General features: G+C 32.7%; 1 protein-coding gene across 1 annotated transcript in view; it reads right to left on the bottom strand.

Annotated features, from left to right (window-relative positions):
• Nucleotides 1–428: 428 nt before the first annotated feature.
• Nucleotides 429–19,180, bottom strand: part of LOC146739383 (uncharacterized) — a 50,468-nt gene continuing 31,716 nt past the window's right edge. Inside the window, exons 2-5 of the mRNA XM_085502953.1 lie at nt 8,464–8,513; nt 5,800–5,923; nt 3,577–3,747; nt 429–3,322 (exon numbers count right to left, since the gene is read on the bottom strand). Of these exons, the coding sequence (XP_085359079.1) occupies nt 3,282–3,322; nt 3,577–3,747; nt 5,800–5,923; nt 8,464–8,513 (386 nt within the window). The 3' untranslated portion in view covers nt 429–3,281. The remainder of the gene's footprint in view (nt 3,323–3,576; nt 3,748–5,799; nt 5,924–8,463; nt 8,514–19,180) is intronic.

The raw sequence follows: 19,180 nt of genomic DNA, 5'->3' as shown, positions 1-19,180 counted from the left end.
TATATATAAATATATATATATATACATGTACCAAGTATTTTCTCACTCACAACTGTTTAACGCACCAACACTACTGCATTTAACGTTGAAATTAGTTCTGACATGTCTGAAAAACAGAACAGCTTGATAATTTCTTGTACATTTTGACTGTAGAAACAATTGGCATTTATGCATGCCAAGTATACTCTGCGTTGTCTGGATCAACTACGCATGACGACAGTAATTTCGACCAAGTGTTGCCAAATAAGATGAGACATAGTCGATAGTAATGAACTTGGGGACAATACTAATAACTTATTACACGACTAGCAGCGTACATACAACAGACATGCTACATTTTTGTATATTCAGCTTTTTGAAACTCAAGTAGTTTTAGAGCTACACACACACACTCAAGTACAGCGAATGAAAACCAATGGAACACTGGGTATATTTACTTGTACAATGTTTTATTCATGGTACTGCAGGCCACTGGCTCAAAATAGACAATATTGTTTTCGCACAAAAAAATACATTTACTTTAAATATTGTTACAATAAAATTAGAATAAACAATTTAAATTTATATATATCTTTGTAATTTTTCCATAAAGCATGAATAAACAGAAAGTTAAATTACAAATATAGACTTTGAGTGTAAAAGCTGACTGTTCTATTCTGCATAGGTCTATGTACCGTAATCTAAGGGACGACGTCAAAAGATAGATGTCGGATAAAAAACTTATTTGCTTTAGTTTGGGGGTGGAGGGTTTTGACCTCAAAAAGTTTCTATCCTACAAAAATGAAGTCAAAAAAATCTTGGAGTATTTGTTATTCGTTTTTTTCTATCCAATCATAGCCAAAAATAACAGAAAACAAAAAAAAAACACATCCAAGACGAGAAAATGGTTTGGTCCGAGTGTAAAGTCTTTTTACACCCACCCGGTAACCAACTGCTATGCCATACTACTGTCGGATTATCAATTTGTATTTAATAGTGAATGTAGTCTGACGCCATGGTCAATATTTATCAATTAAGTTTCAGTGGGGGGTAGGGGGTTTGGGAAAAAACTAAAGGAATTAAGTTTTTTATCCTACATTGAACTTTTGACGTTGTCCCTAAATATATAACCTATTTATAGAGCACGACTCTACCAGTATCAACTACGGTAGCTACTAGTATATATACGAAAAAGTTATATCAGGCAATAAGTTTTTTGTTGCATGACCAGCGCAACGTTGACAGTGTGTAAAAGATAGCGCAATTGTTATTTTACTAAACTGTAACTATGAATCAATTCCTAGTATATGCAAAATTCAACAAGATGTCTAAGTGGTTTCCCTCGTAATCAAATTTGGCAGTGAATAACTTAAGGAAAACCACCTTGCATCAGGTGTATGCAGAATAATGAAACTTAAAAAAAAAAAAAAAAAGGTTTCCTGATTGTTCAATTTTACCAAAACACTTTCAACTGAGAAGTTTCGCAAAAGTAAAACTGGATTGAATACATGTACATGGTACATGTACTAAGGTGTGGTGAGGGAATTTGTACTGCGAGTATTCACATAAATTAACAAATACTAGTATTAAAAGTACAGCACACATTATAACACTATAATTTCCTAACAGTTTGTCGACTTGAGTCATGAAGCTCTGTCATTACAACATCAACTTACATGTAGCTGGTGCGTCATTGGTTTAACTGGGTCACATGCCCATTATGCACAGCTATGATTAGTGTTTATTTGTTTTTTTGATTTGCACACTTTGAAAAACACCTGCATACAATCATTTCTTTTACTTCATTGCAGTATAAGTTACAAGGGACGAAGAGTGTTGTATAACCTAATCTAAACAAAACATTTGCCGAGTGATCACCACCTTCCAGATTGCCTCGCTATGTGTAGACTGCAGACATTGGACAAGATGGAAATGGACACTGCTTCGAATTACACTCTCACCTTTTTCTCAAGTTTATTTGGTGAATAATCAAAAATGGTGACTTTTTCATACAAAAAACGGATTTCACAAGAACATTTCACAATGCGTTTTGCATCACATTCGATGCACATCAAACAAAACACAATGCAGTGTCTCAAGTGCTTCTTTTTTAAAAAGTATAAATGTATGAAATTACCATGAAAAGGTTGATGAATACTGACGGAATATACCTTTTTCACGGATTTCACTGTAAAACCAATATTTTGGCAATTGGCAATAGCACTTAATTACTGCCTGAATTTACAACCTTTCTCAATGATTATGAAATAGTGCTTTATACATATGAGTGACTAATGTCACCTCACTCAAATATTGGCGAGAAAAAATATGGCACTGTTAAAGATACCAATGAATGCTTCACAAAAATATTTTGGGATTTACCAAGGCACACAAAATTAGCAAAAAATTTGTATCACAAAAATTAGGTGGCTTACAGTACATATGATCAAAATAATTAAGACTGGAAACAATTTTTATGAATGTAAGACATGAACCTGTGGTAGAAAGTTCTCGAAAGAAACTATCACTGCACTGAAATTATACACAGGGTAAAGAATACTGTAGCTTAAAGTTGTATTGTCGTCAACACAAGTCTCTCAAATTTTAGTAACTTAAATGAGCTGTAATCAAAATTTGAAAGTTCACAAGCTATTTGACATAATTCATCGTCTAAAATTATTGTCTTCACTGCAATAAATCATGCCGTTCTTTCCTGATTGAATTCTGTTTCGGGTGCCCATCGTATGTAATGTTTGAAGTTTAAAGTTTGCTTTGTTAATTTTAATTTGTAATATTGTCATCTTCAATTTTGTTTGATGTAAAAATTTATGTGCAATTTGATGCCTGAAAACTCGATCACAGAAAAATGAAATGTCTGACCTTTCTAATACAATGTCTGCTGTATATTGCGTATACGAAACACAAATCTTTATATATCAACTGTTTTCAACAAAATACTGCTAACATTACAACTTTTGAAAAACACCTGGATTCAATTACACTGTAACCTTGTTATAATAAACTCATGTTTATTCACAAACAACTTTCATATTTATTTTATATACTCATGTGATTACTAAAAAGATGGTTCATTTGTATATTGCAGGACAGTTGAGTGAGGGTAAATTCTTTTTATTAGAATATTTTTCTTTAATTTTCTTATTTTGTAACACACTGACTCCACTGTGATGGTATATTTTTTTTTTTTTGGGACACCGTTTAATATTCCAATCTTCATGAGATGATATGCCCTAAAACTGCGATGTAAATAATTATCTTCTGTAGCGTGGAGTAACTTGTTGCTATGACGTTCCCATCCAAGTGTTGCCTTCCATCTTATTTTCTGGAGGAGATAATATAATGATAATAATAAATCATTATGACCTGCATATATGGCGGGTTTTTTTCAGCTCCAAAAAAACAAAACAAAAAGCTTTTCAATTACATTTATGGCAAAGTTTTGTTTTATTTTTGAGAATCACTGTTCATTTTTGACGACTATGTTATTTTTATATATTTTAAATTTGAATGAAATATTTGAACTTTGGAATAGAATTTAGATAGAGTTTACCTATTTAAAAATATCAATCTGCTTACCCAATTCATTCAGGAAAACAACCACGTTACTGTTTCCCCTCGTCTTCGCCATGTATCTTGCAGTGTGTCCCTTGTTTGTTTTGGCTGACGTACTAGCATGACCCTTTTCCGTCAACCACTTGACAATGTCCAAGTAACCATTGGCTGAAGCATAGTGAAGTGGTGTCTGACCTGCACAAAAAAGAAAGAAAGGAGAAGTAATGAAAAGAGGCCATAAAAACAAGAGTACATCATGAGTTGACTAAAGAGGGCAGGCTTCAGATTTTCAACTTTCAAGACCGATGTTTGAATTGAACATTTACACAATGTTTTCTCTTTTTACCTGTTACTGTAGAATACTTTATATTAGCTGGAATTCATTTTCGCTGAAAAGACTTTTTGGTTGTTTTGTATGGAATTTTATTTTCACTTATTTTTGACTGAAGTTGAATGTAAAATACAGGAAAAAGGGTATATTCGCTGGATTTTATTTTCACTGAATCATTCTTGCAGTGAAATAGGAAAAATTAATTAAAGTATTTTACAGTACCTTATCACAAGAGGGCGCAACTGTTGACTAATTTTAAACAACACAAGAATTATGAAATTTTTTTTCTAACTCCTCTTATAAATAGGTAAAACTATGGCAATTCCATCTGCAAAAAAACTGATACCGGTAATGTTATTATTACTAACAATTTGAAATAAGAAGAAACATCAAACCAATATACCTACCCATTGTTCAAAGTTTCACAAAAAATGCACATTGACAACATTTTATGGTTATGATATATTTTTAGTACACAACTGATTTCAGATTCTGTACAAAGAATAATTATTTCATTGATGGCTAAATTGAAACCCAATGAGTATGTGAAGTTAATCTTAGTATGAATTAATAAAATTTACTTTATAAGTAGTGATAATCCCTGTAACATAAAGTAAAATTAAACCCAAAGAAAAATCTTCCTTCTAGTACTTCCTTCTAGTAGTAGATTTTAGTACACAATGATGAAAACATGGAATCTTTTCAACATACAGAGTGACGAAAAAAATAAAAAATTGCAATACCAGCTCATTCATCAAGACATATTTCCAAGAAATTCATACATTGTTTTCGGCATGCTGTAGAACAGTAAAAACTACGCAAATCAATTGAGCACGAAACTGAAAAGTCAAAAATTTTGATTCTGTTTACAATATCCCTCAAAACATCGTAAATTTTAATACGCATAAGTTTAAAAAAAAAAAAATATCCTGCAGCATCAGCACAGACAAGAACGAGTACATTTCCTTGTTGCAGCTTGCTTTGTGTTTTTGATACAGCGCAGTCAGTGACGAACAAAGATTAAAAGGAAGTTGAGACATTGTGAATGATTTAACAGCGTGATTACCGATCGTAACGTCTCTCTACCTACATAGATGAAGAAAGAAAACACGTAAACTAGCTTCCGGTGGATCTCATTAAAACCGGGTTATGACAACCATGGGGTGAAAAGAACACATACTTATATGCCTTATTACCGTGACAACCACAGGAAAAAGGAAATGCCTTCTAGGGAAAATGTTATAATCTTGGAATTAACTAGAATACAGCGGTGACAACAGGGATAATGCTTTTTTTATACCCAAAAGCGAGAAAATTATTTTTAAAATACAGTTTTTTTTTCCAAAATATAAAAGGTCAAAGTTAAAGTGTCAAAATATTGTTATGTACTAAAATTTGAATTGTTTTAACCACAAAATACTAAAATGAATGAACTAGAAGTTCAGAAAATCAAAGACAATCGTTGTATCAATGATTTTTAACACAGCAATGCCTGTTGATGATGATAAAACAGTCTTATAAATATTTTCATTTACGGGAAGATTTATTTGAGATATGTCAATCAAACAAAATCCAGTAGAAGATTATGTAAACCAAAAAATGTATTTATTGTATGCTAGGTCATTAAAACAATTTTTTTCGTTTTGGGGCAATAAGTAATATGACTACCACATTTATGCATACCCTTATAAAAATGACAGAAGGCATTGTGTTCCAAATCACTTATATTTAAAATTTTTGGTTTATGTGCATCCTACTAGATGCAGCACTTGTAATAGAGCAGCTTTGATTGATCAAACCTGATAATTGCGGAAATGAAAAATATTGTGCATTTTAAACTCTTAAGCAAAACTCGAAAGACACTTGAACAGTATAATCTTTCCTTAATTTTAGAGTTCGCTTGCACAAAGACTTACCACTAAGGTCAGTTGAGTTGACCTGAGCTCCTTTAGTGACCAATAGCTGGATGCAATCCAAAGAACCATTCATAGCAGCTTTGTGGATGAGAGTTATTCCAAACGGATCTCGGCTGTTCGGATCCTAAAAATATTTGAAAAATAAGCCTAGTTCTGAATTATTTAATACATGTACCAAATGCTTTAGCATTTTCCCACTAACATTTTGCTGTAGAATTTTCCCACCAACACTTTGCTGTAGAATTTTCCCACCAACACTTTGCTGTAGATTTTTCCCACCAATTAACACTTTGCTGTAGAATTTTCCCACCAACATTTTGCTGTAGAATTTTCCCACCAACATTTTGCTGTAGAATTTTCCCACCAACACTTTGCTGTAGAATTTTCCTACCAACACTTTGCTGACGAATTTTCCCACCAACATTTTGCTGTAGAATTTTCCCACCAGTATTTTTCTATAGAATATTCCCACCAACACTTTGCTGACGAATTTTCCCACCAACATTTTGCTGTAGAATTTTCCCACCAACATTTTGCTGTAGAATTTTCCCACCAACATTTTGCTGTAGAATTTTCCCACCAACATTTTGCTATAGAATTTCCCCATCAACACTTTGCTGTAAAATGTTCCCACCAATACTACAGAATTTTCAGCAAAAAATATTTTTACAAAGATTTATTTGTTAATTTTGGATCAGACTTTTTTTTGACAAGAAAATCAATCAAAATTGTTGAAAACAGATGAAGTACACTCTGCAGGTTTGTAAAATCATGAACTTGCATCTATGATCTCTGAACATATAAGTATCAGGAACATATGTTGAGTACAATACTTTTAACAATTGACGTATTTTTTTTTTAATATTTATTTCAATCTGCAGTAACTGCAAGTGAATGAATGATGGGCAGGTTATAATCTCCCAATATCTGTATTTTGTATGATCAGTATCACGGATTTCGCTCAACCTGTCATATACCTTTATGCATTCAAAGCATTTTTGTTGCCCAATTATGACTCTCACATAATGCATGTCATGCATTTTTCCACAGCACAATGGTGATTGAATTGGTTCATTTAAGATAATTTAATATTTTATTATTAGAACATTTCTCAAAGCATGGAAGTCAGGTGACGATTACTGTGTTTTGCCCCCATAGTAAAATCGGCCCTGCAATGGGTATGCAACTACATGGGATGACACCAAGATGGAAAAGCAATAAATGTGTGCGCTAGCTGCGAATCAGATTTCCCATTATGGGATGTACATGATAAAATAATGACATGTTGCATGAAAGCCGTATTGTGGCGATGTAAACATTGAAAGGGGAGCACATTTAGGAGTGAAGTGAATACAAACATGGCCGTCAGTTGGCCATATATCATCAAATTGAAAATAACAAGTCATTGTTAATGACACAGTCCCCATCCCAAATTTTGTGATCTGACATATCAATTTGATGTTGATGAAGTCATTGAGATTAGATTGAAACCATTAATAGGAGATGGATTTGTAAAAAATTATGATTTAGTGCTTTTACACAAGAATTGGACATTGGGCAGTCATATTGAATCAAATTACAAAAAACAAGTGGCGTATACAACAGATTGTTTATTTACATCAAAACACGTGTTCCGTGTAGTAGTAATATGGCCAAAAATAAAAACAGCCATTATTTGGCCATCTTTGATCTGATAATGAAACACACTGATATGTATGATGTATGTGCCAAATACGAATGAAAATGGTACATAAATTGTGGAAATATAGTAGTAAGACCAAAAAGTCAAATTGTTATGGACATGTATCCTAACATGTATAAAGTACATGTATGTGCCAAATTTGAATGAAAACTGACAGCACTTCCAAGATACCGCATAAAAATAAAAAAAGATGCCTGCCAGTCGACTATCTTTGATCCAATTGCGAAATAAATTGTACTGGACATGTAACCTAACATATATAATCTATGTACCAAGTTTGAATGACAACAGACAAAGCATGTCCAAAATACAACATTTTCAAAAAACAAGATGGCTGCCAGTCGGCCATTTTGAATCAAATCGCTAAACCACTGCATGTGCATATGTCCCAGATAAAGTACTAGGCACATGCAAAGAATGAACGGAATCGGTCCAAGGGATTCTGAGATATGACTCCGAACGGATGCACGGACGCACGGATGGAGACCGAATTATAAGTCCCCGTTTTCGGACTTCGTCCAAACGGGGACTAAAAAAAGATCAGTGTGATGGTCTGGCATATATATCACATTTGAATAAAATCAGCTCAGGTATGCCTGAAACATTATTAATGCAATATTAAAATTATTTGATTTTATTTCATTTTAGTTTCCACAAAATTTGCCAGTCTAAATTTTATTAAAATCCAATATTATTCATCCCAATATGTCTTATAAAACATTGTTTTGAAAATAAAATGGTCAACAGGGCAAGGTAATGATGCATGTCTAAATAAATAGATTTTAAAACAAAACTTTAATTGTGTTAAATTTTGTAATACATTTTTCAATCTTGTGGTAAATTTTTCAAATTTTTTGTGGTATCAGGATGTAATTATTACCACATGTAAAACTAACCCTTCATTAAGAATGATTCTTAACTGCAGCGACTTGCTGTATGCACTTAATCATTTCCTGACTTACCTGACCAGCGTCCAATGCACATTTCAATTCCTTCAGCTCACCGGTAAATGCTACCATAGAAAACAGAAAGGAAGACATTTTCAAAAAATGTTTCAATACCTTGGATAGCACGCTTTGACAATGAATTGGTTGGTATACATGTATGTACCTTTTAAATTAAATTATAATGATGATAACTGGGCAGTGCACAAACTGGATTGTGCATGAATTTGCAATATCTATATGTCGTCACCTGCGTATACGTTAGATGGCCATAGCGTGTCAATGATACAAACAAGCGTCTACCCATGAGCCTTTGCATTTTTAGCATGTGTTGCTTGGGACTTAATTCCCACACATGCGCAGGTGACGACCCTCCCGCTTTAAACAATGAACCCATTATGATTCATTCGCGAATCCTGGTCCTTTTCATCTGCAAACCAATAAGTGTGTTTTCACATGTCATTACTTGCAAGCATCGTAGACCTCCGATGCACTATTAACCAAGTCGATTTCATTCTTCTCAGGAATACACTGCACATATTCTTAATTTTGCAACATTTCGTTAAATATACAATTGAAATAAAGTAATCCTCATTGGCCATTATGATGCGATAATGAGCACAACTGTGTCTAGCCCATTACTGAGGACATCAACAACCTTGTCCTGTTATTGTACAATAATGGCCATCCTTAATTTATTCCATAATCACAATCCAGTCTTTCTTTTGAGAAATTTTTTTTTTATTGATGTTTAAATCATGTTTCAGTTTTTATGGGAATTTGCTTTTGCTATGTCTCATCCTGAAAAAAAGGTATAATACAATGGACCGGTTTTCAGTTTTGTGGTTGCTATGTTAATACTGAGCTTACTCTCACAACAGAAAAGAGGTTGTTTTTATAACCAGTAATCTTACCTCAGTTTTTTTAACAAATTGAATGCACATACTTGCATGGCCATTGTTCCTTCAGAGATAGCTTACAATGTGTATGTGTATGTATTGATAATAATACGTCACAAAATCTATTTTGTTTTGTATGTTTATGAATGAAAAAATATATATTTTATGAATATTCTGTAAACTTTACAAAATTAATACATTTAGTACATAAACTGGAGAGTTATTGGAGGAATATATTACAATAATTACATGGCAAAAAAGTCAGGTCCACAACTTTTCGACAGAGTAAGAGTACATATTCCTGATAATCATCTCTTTCTTTTTATCTTGTCCATATCATCGCAGATTAAAGTCAAGGTACATGCATATGAGGGAACAATGTCTGTCCCTGTTGTTGTTGTCATCGTTGACTCTGTTGTAAAACTTTTCTATTGTCTTCTTCTTGAAGTTACAAGAATTTAATTCAAACGATTTTATCTGATCATCTTCAACATTTTATTTTGCTTATATATATATTACTGCACTACTACACTGTAACCTCAATATAATGAACACCGTTATAATGAACTTCCTGATATAATCAACACATATCATGTCTCCCACTCACAACAGACCCAATGTATTATGTGCTTCATTATAGTGAACATTTCACTATAACAAACTAATTGTATGTCCCCCAAAGAGTTCGTTATAGCGAGGCTACAGTGTATTTGGGAATTTTTATACAATTTATGTTATATTATTCTACAAGGGACATTGAGATTACCCCGGTAATACAGTAAATGTACTATTAGTTGAGGAATACATTGGCTAGTATTTTTCTTGTCAAATTTGATTAGATATGCTGCTGTTTTACTATTTTCAGGAACATTTATACAATTCATGTTATATTATTATTTAAGGGACATTGAGATTAATATTATATAATAATACATAAAGTATAGTAATTTTTGCAAAACATGTAATTACATGCACTTCATTGTTCTTGTCCAATCAGAATTGTTCCCACCTAAATTTTAGCCATTTTTTTTCACATAAATAATTTATTATTAAATTGCGTCAGAACACAATCGTTTATCTCCATCCATTCGATCATTATCTAATCTAGATTTTATATGGGCAAGGTTGAAATAGTTACGCTATGTTTTTCAATAAATTTGCCTGAACCTGTAGGCAATGGGAAATGGAAAACAAAGAAATTATAGAAAAAAAACATAAAAATGTAGAACCATATATACTTTTAAAAAAAAATTATGAAATTCACAGTGCTGGACAGAAATTTTAAACATTGTCTTCATCTGACAAGCCTATTTCCTCTCTAGAAACCTAATTTCACCATTCACAATACTGTTGTCATGGTAACATAATGTCCTATCCTTTATAGTGCTGAGTGAGCAATCATTTCTAGGATTGAATCGAATAAATAAGCAAACCACCAGACATGTTCCAATAGGATATTGAACATTAATAGTAATTTTCAGGATAGAACTAAAATTCAAAATTTTGTATGAATTGTCTAGCTACAAAACAACCAATATATGCTATCATGATTTTTAATCGACAGCTATGCATGGTATTTTTTCTTTTCTTCGTTCATGTTCTCTCTATGCTGATTTAAGAAACAGGTTCCCCCATACCACAAAGGTCATTACAACAATTGACAAATCTGATATTGAAAACACTGTAGACATTCTAAAAAAATCTTGGGGGTTATTCTGCAATTGAAACAATTGCATCATTTCGGGGACTTCGCTTATGGGATTAGCTCATATTCCCCCAAGATCATTCATATTTTCTTAGGTATATTTTGCGTGGGTTTTATTATTATTGTTAATTTTATTATTGTAATTACTAATACCTCATTAACGACTTCACAGGCAGCCCTCGCTGCGTCAATGTCTAAACTCAGTAGTTGCAGCCCCCGCTGCCTCTACCCATAACCTCTTAACTTCATGCAGCCCCCGCTGCATAACCATGGTGTAGCCGCAGCTCTCGCTGCCTATACTTTACAGTTGCAGTCATGCTGCAATCTGCCATTCCATACTAACATCATGCAGTTATGCTGCACCAACCAACATGTTTTCAGTCTTATTCTAGTTTGTATTTTAGTTTAGAAACTGTAAGCCAGCTAGTTTACACCTGCTTTGTTCTACATTTTGGGGGCAGCACCAGGGACCATCTTATCAGTCTGTTATGCATTGTCTCACTTTTGCGTACAATGGTCTTGTGGTGTGCCCCCCTATTTGCCAAATAAATTATTGGTTCATGTACATGCTCTTGTGTTTGTGTCATAAAAGACATTCTAAAAACAAAAGATAAACAATCACTAATTCATTTGGCAAAATATATCTTTGAGTGCTTCAATTTAAGAAGTACGTGACACTCATAAACCAGCTGCCTTATAATATTTATAATTGATATAACTGATTATCGGGTATTTTTTTTTTCTTATCAGTCCTTGTTTTCTTTTTATTTTAATTTTATTATGCTTTCATTTTGTCTTCATTTGTATATTGTCTTGCCATTTTGAATGTATCTGGAACTTTATTGTATTTTAAAAATGTAGATCCTAAACAGGGTATGATTTCAATAAAGTCATTATTATAACTATTATTCATGACCAATCATTCATAATTACTAACAATGGACAATCAAGGTGAATATTATACAGACAGACTGAGAGGTGAATATATGACACGATGAATACGATTTAAAATTGTCAATTTTGACACTCCCTATAATAAGGTGATTATGGTGATTATGATTATAAACAGTTCACAGAGCACATAAGATTAGCTTCCTTTCAATAATGGATGAGTGCTTGATCCTCGTAACACTATCAGGGAAAATAATTCCAAATGGTATATTTAAATATCATGATAATAAATTTATCCCGACTCAACTAATATAACCAGACTCAACTAATATAACCAGACTCAACTAACACCTTTATTACTTCGCTAATATTTTGAGGTTATAAACGAAAAATCATTTAATGTAAACCTGACTTAAATATAGCATAATTTGCCATATAAATTATACAGACTTCCAAATTAACCTCAAATAAGGGCGTTTTGGCATGTATTGTAAATGTTGATCAATCTTTAAAAAAAAGAATATAAATTTTATATATCACCTGGAGAAAAATGCATCTCAGCTGATTGTATTGCATTCTCTTTGTGTCTGATTTCTGTATTGAATACGTGCATTTATTTATTTTATCATAGAAAATATGGAGAATACATCTTAGACACAAATGAATACAAAGACCTAATTGTTAAGAAGGATAGAGCCATGAGACATGTTTTCGTCCCAATTCATATTTTTGCAATTATGACAATCTAAGAGATCAAAACACTATTTGATGTTGAGAATGTCTTGTGACTCTCGCTCTTTATAAAATCTCGCCGACCATTTGCACCCATTTAAGGTTTAATTAGATGGGATTTCTAGCTTTCCCGTATTTGATTGAAGGAAAGGTTTATGTACATGTACCTACTTTCTTGTCATTATTGACCCTGTCGGACCTTTGTGTCTTGTTGTTACATTAATATAAATAAACATTCAAACAGTTTGGGACATTTAACTTTACTACATCCCATGTACAACTACACATACTATTTAAATAAATTAATTTAGTGACAGTTCTGATATTTCAATGAAGTAATCGGGCCAGCATATTTCCTGCCAAAGTTTGCTTTGTTTATTGTTTCATTCAGGAACATTGATACAATTCATGATGTAAAGGACTTTTGGGATTAATATTGTTCATGTAATATTAACCTACTTTAATACTGTAAACTACTTTATTTTAGCTGGAATTAATTTTCACTGAAAAGACTTTTTGGGTGTTTTGTATGGAATTTATTTTACAGCAATTCCAGGCACTGATTTGACGCTGAAGTAGTGCTAGATGTTGATAACTTACTACAATAGGTTACACACTTTGTTTTCAAATTTACAGAAGTTGTTACAAATAATGCAGACAACATGTCTGCAATTTGAAGCGCATTGGAAGAAAGCTCCGCCCATAAAAGTGGCTGTACATTAGTTTTGAATTTCTCCTCCAATAAACGATCGAGGCTCTCGACTTAGTTTCATACTTCAATTTGCGTCACATGTTGTTTCAGTGAGAGGGGCGCATAAAGTGGTGGCACTGTAAAGAACGTTATTTTACAGAACCAGCTGACCGACTGATCATGACATAATTATTGATCAAAGTGCATTATTCCTACTATGGAAATATACGTATCGCGCCTGCAACAAATGTTCTATGAAGACTTCATCCACTATATCAATAATGAAATTGAATACATTTGTACATAGAAGGGGTGTTATTCGATTATTAGTTCTCGACGATGAGAACCTAAATGTGCCACCAAATAAGCGCTTTAAAAAGCTTATCACTGGCAACACACGATCACACGTCCGGGGAGGGTTGCCACCGTACACAAGTAGTTTTTGTCGAATTTCCCGTCCGTAAATGTGTGGTCGCAATGTTTTATAATATTGGACATGGTCTATAACGTTGTCAGTTTCCTGGCAGGATACTCTCGGTGGTAACAACCCGTTTGACGATATTATAAAGTTCAAGCTGTCTGCTTTGAAACACCATTTCGATCTCTAATCTCAGCAAATGACAGTCCCCGAAAATACAAACTTGCTTTTTCATCGTGGTGCTTAAACAACTTGGACAAATGCCGATTTGTAGACACACAATCGACACGATGACCGACCAAAAGTGAATGAAAGACAGACGTGCCTCAAAGTCTAGGTGTACCTGACTTTGTAGCAAAAATAGAAAACATTGTGGGCAATATCTGTCAATCATTCCTCTGATTTGCAGTCGATGTTTATATTTCTAGTTACAACTTTAAATTTGAAAACAAAGCGTGTAACCTATTGTAGTAAGTTATCAACATCTAGCACTACTTCAGCATCAAATCAGTGCCTGGAATTGCTGTAACTGATTTCAGATGAGTTGAATGTAAGTATAGGAAAAAAGGTATATTTGTTGGATTTTATTTTCACTGAACCAGTCCTACAGCGAATATAGCGAAAATTAATTCCAAGCGAAAATAAAGTATTCTACAGTACTAAGAACAAAAAACAAAAACTTTTATGATTTATATATTTTAGTAAATTGTGCAAATGTTTGAGCACTTTGATATAAGGAACACTGAATAATTAGGAAAGGGCTCATTCAAGTAGTTACGCACTTTTTTTGCGCATAATTCATTGTGTATCGAAAAAAATAAATAAATAGATAAAAATGAATAAAATGTTCAGTTGTATTGAGAATCGAGTGCATAGATATCATCTTTAATATCACAGTGGAATTGTCAATTTGTATGATCACTGAAACGCTAAATCTGACAGATCTGTCACATGATCCACAGGTGCAGACAAATGCGTTAACTGGCTGCGATGAAAAGGATTTTCAATTTGATCACAGAGTACAAGATAATTATCATGTGCACCATGGCAACTACTACAATCACAGGTGTATTTTTTGCTTGATATGCATCATGAACTTCTTTTTAATCGGTTTCAAGTCCTTAGTGGCGACCGAAGACAGATATAATAACGCAGTATGTGAAAGATAACATTTCAGGCCATGCCAGCTTAACACAGTTAGTGTTTTATTATCCAATATAATCTTAAATATTTTAACATCAATGATTCAAACTCTCATGCATGTTAAATATTTTTAGATAAATAGAAAAATAATCGGATACTGAATTATTATATGATTTTAAATTATACTGTACATATATTACCACAATCTCAGCTGATACCGTTTTTCTGGCTATATATCCATGAACACTTTGAGTGGGTGATAGGTATGTTATAATGCTCTTGTGGCAGGAAGTAAAATGAAGGTGATCCTATTATGAACTAAGTACATGTACACGCCTGGAAGCTTTAGAAGAACTAAATCAGTATATTTAAAACTCTGAACTCAATGGAAAATTAATAACTAGAAATTGAATAGGAATTAAGTGCTCCAATTTGAGGTGTATTAACCTTTTCAAAACTAGACTTTCTCGCACAAATTTGTCTGCACTTTTCTTCTCATATTCTTCAAATTTTTTGGAATTGAACTCTAATTTTGGAGCCAACAGACAAAATTTGAGGCTATTTTCAATTTTTATTCAAAAAATTTGGCTATTTTTCTCCCAATCTTATGAAGGAAAGTGCAGACTATAAACAGATCTATTTGTGATAAAAAAGTGGGAACTGGTGATGAAAAGGTTCCTAGATGTTCAACCCAAACTAATATGTACTGTATAGGTATATATATCTACAAATCAGAGCTGCATATAAACCATTTAATCAATTCACATATATCCCATATATCATAAAAGAACTATAATCAAAAAAGTCAAATCATAATCTTGTTTGTCGGCCATATTGTGAAACAACTGTGAGAAGACCTAAGCGAGTAAGAGTGTCCATATCATGTGATTGGTCAAACAATAGTGTATATTTCAGTACCTTTTAATTGTTTACGTCGTTTTTCTTTTGTTTTCACTAAATTGATAAAATGAGAGAAATTGCAAACCATCTTCTTGAAATTCGCCATTTTGTGTACAATTTGTGCATGTTAATTAGTGCAACATTACATAGCTCTGCCTGAAATTAGATGTTTCCTGACTACATATTGTTTATTTCATATACCTGGTACCTCATTAAAGTCCTTGTCAGCACAATATTGAAAGATGTTATATTGCATATGCCCAGGCACTGTGAAGGTTAATATGGTAATTAGCTATTTAATATGACTGGAGTTCATGAATCTACTATTTTTTCATTGGACATTCACAACTATACACAAATATAGAGCATGCATGCACCAGTATACAATGTATACCAAGTTTTAATTCATTTGAGAAAACTGTTGTACCATATGGGCTATGGGCCCAGATCATATTCATCCAAAAACAATAATCCATGCTGCCCAACACATTGCTAGTCCCCTAGCCCATATCATCAACCTATCCATTACTACAGGTATTTTCCCAGATCTACTAAAAATCGCTAAAATTACCCCCATATATAAAAAAGGTTCACCTTTAGAAATAAGCAACTACAGACCCATTTCCTTATTGCCAATTCTAGCAAAATTATTGAATCTGTTGTTAAATCCAAACTTTTAGCGTTCCTTGATAAATTTAATATTCTTTTGCCGACTCAATATGGTTTTCGCAGGTTACATCACATTTGGTATATTTATAGATTTAAAGAAAGCATTCGATACAATTGACCACCACATTTTATTACAAAAATTAGAGCATTATGGGATTCGGAACCTGCCACTTAAATGGTTTCACAGTTATCTAGAAAATCGTCTCCAGACAGTGGATGTCAATGGTACCGTATCACCCCCAAACCAAGTTAAATGTGGAATTCCCCAGGGTTCAATACTCGGCCCTCTATTATTTCTTCTCTATATTAATGATATTAACTCCAGTACCAATGCCTTTGATTTTCGTTTATTTGCAGATGACACTAACCTATTCAACTCACATAAATCTAACCAAATTAATCTTAATACTATTAATACAGAATTTAAAAAAGTCGTTGACTGGTGTAAAGCTAACAAACTAACAATTAATGCCAACAAAACAAATTATATGGTAATTAAAACTCCACAAAAACAAGTTCATATTAATGGATCCCTAGAAATTGATAATGTACCGTTAGAGGGCGTAACATCAGTATCTTCCTTGGGTGTCAATATAAATTCGTCTTTGAACTGGAAATCTCATATTAACAAAGTCACTAACATACTTAGCTCTAAAATTGGTATAATCTCACAAATTCGACATTATGTCCCAAAGTATATTCTTATTCTATTATATAATACCCTGATTCTTCCACATTTAACGTACTGTGTTGAAATATGGGGAAACGCTTATCCTACCCTTCTTGAACCGATTCTACGACTCCAGAAAAGACTTGTGCGGCTTATCACTTTTTCAAAATGGAACTCGCATTCTGCAACACTGTTCCGTTCTCTTCAAATTCTGGACATTCACAAACTATGTAAATTCCACTCTTGTCTATATATTTTCGATTTAAATAAAAATCGTTTCGCACGCTGTCCTGATACCTACATCAACACTCCTTCTCATAATTATCCCACTAAAATAAATAGAAGTGGCAGCCTCTCTATACCAAAAACAAAACTTTCTATAACCCAGCATAACATAAAGTTTGCATCAATTAAGCATTGGAATTCACTAAGACCAGAACTACAAAATGCCAATATTAGTAGATATTTTTTTAAAAATTGTCTGAAAGCTGAACTTATATCTGAATATTCAGATTAATTATACGACTATTGGTTGACAACTCACTACAGACTGACTGATTAACTGATTGACAAGCCGACTAATTGACTGGTAGTTTGTACAATATGATTGATTGTTTTGCGATTAGAAAAATATTAATTTATTTATTTTGCAATTAAGTGACTTATTTATTCAATTGAATTATGATTATTCACCATATCAGGATAGAGCATAAAAATCACATATACATATATATAATTACCTTTTGATATTTGTTTCATTGACAGACTGATTGTTTGCTTGATTTTGCAGTTTAGTGATTAGTTTATTTTGTAGAAAATGATTTATTAAATTTAGTGATTTGTTTATTGTGCGACAAAATAATGTTTATATTCACTCAGCAATTTCAATGACTTATTTATTTTATTTTGATATTTAGTAATTGAACTATAATGTTGCGCCACTTCACGATAAAAATATATGTATATGATAAATTTATGATAATCCGCACGTCAGTACAGTATTATTTCTTATTCCGGGTCTAGGACTCGACTAGCTCAAATGAGCTATTTCCATGACCCACACCAGAATCCTTTGCAGTGGTAAAAAAGAAAAATTAGTTGTGTTATGTATATTTTCTTTTTCTGGTGTAAATAAATAAATACAAAAATACAAATAAATACAAATATACAATGAATGACTTCTTATAATAATCACATGTTGTGGAAACATGCATATGATAAATAAATAATCCCACAATATTTTTGTACATTCACAGCAGCTCAGATTGATACAAAACTCTGGTGGTAATCACTAGTTTCTGCCAACGTTAACGTAAGAGAAAAAATATCATGGCATTATATATAAATATATGCACTGCGATGTACCAAGTTATTCATTTCAGCAAACTTCTGATACAGAAATATTTTCAAAAATAAATAACAATCAACAATCACCTGCACCCTATTGTTATGCAAATTATCTAATTATTATTCATAATTGTGTATAATTCATTGTATTAATTTTAGTTAATGGGTGCACTTCATCTAAAATTATCGCAAATCAATTCGAGCACATGCTGCGTGTGAAACAGAATCCATTTTTGAACAAGGATCGAGGTTGAAAAATAGTATATGTACAGTAATTGACATCAATATGGATGTGAATTCAAATAGTACACTTGAACGCTACGTTTCGTTCAACCATTACCTGTCTCTTAACTCTTGAGTGCTGTTAAATTGCTTTCTGAATGCTCAAGGTGACAGTGGTAAGTCTGATTATGGAATTTAAATTAAAAAGGAGAGTCTCAAAAGTCATTACAATGATTGAAATTCATAGCGTAAGACTGCCAATGGTCACACCCCAAAGGAAAACATGTTTACACTCAACGAGAGTATCTATAGTGGCCATCCATACATCACAGCCAAAGTACTAATAAATCACGGTAACAATATAAAAATAGTACTCTACAGTATAGCTTCACAAGTGGATGGCTTATTTTGCTCACATGGAAAACAGACATCTACCAAGTTTACAAAG

This window comes from Saccoglossus kowalevskii, chromosome 8, assembly GCF_978046115.1.
Source record: "Saccoglossus kowalevskii chromosome 8, keSacKowa6.1, whole genome shotgun sequence".
Taxonomy (NCBI): Eukaryota; Metazoa; Hemichordata; class Enteropneusta; family Harrimaniidae; genus Saccoglossus; species Saccoglossus kowalevskii.
This window is presented reverse-complemented; position numbering and strand designations above follow the sequence as displayed.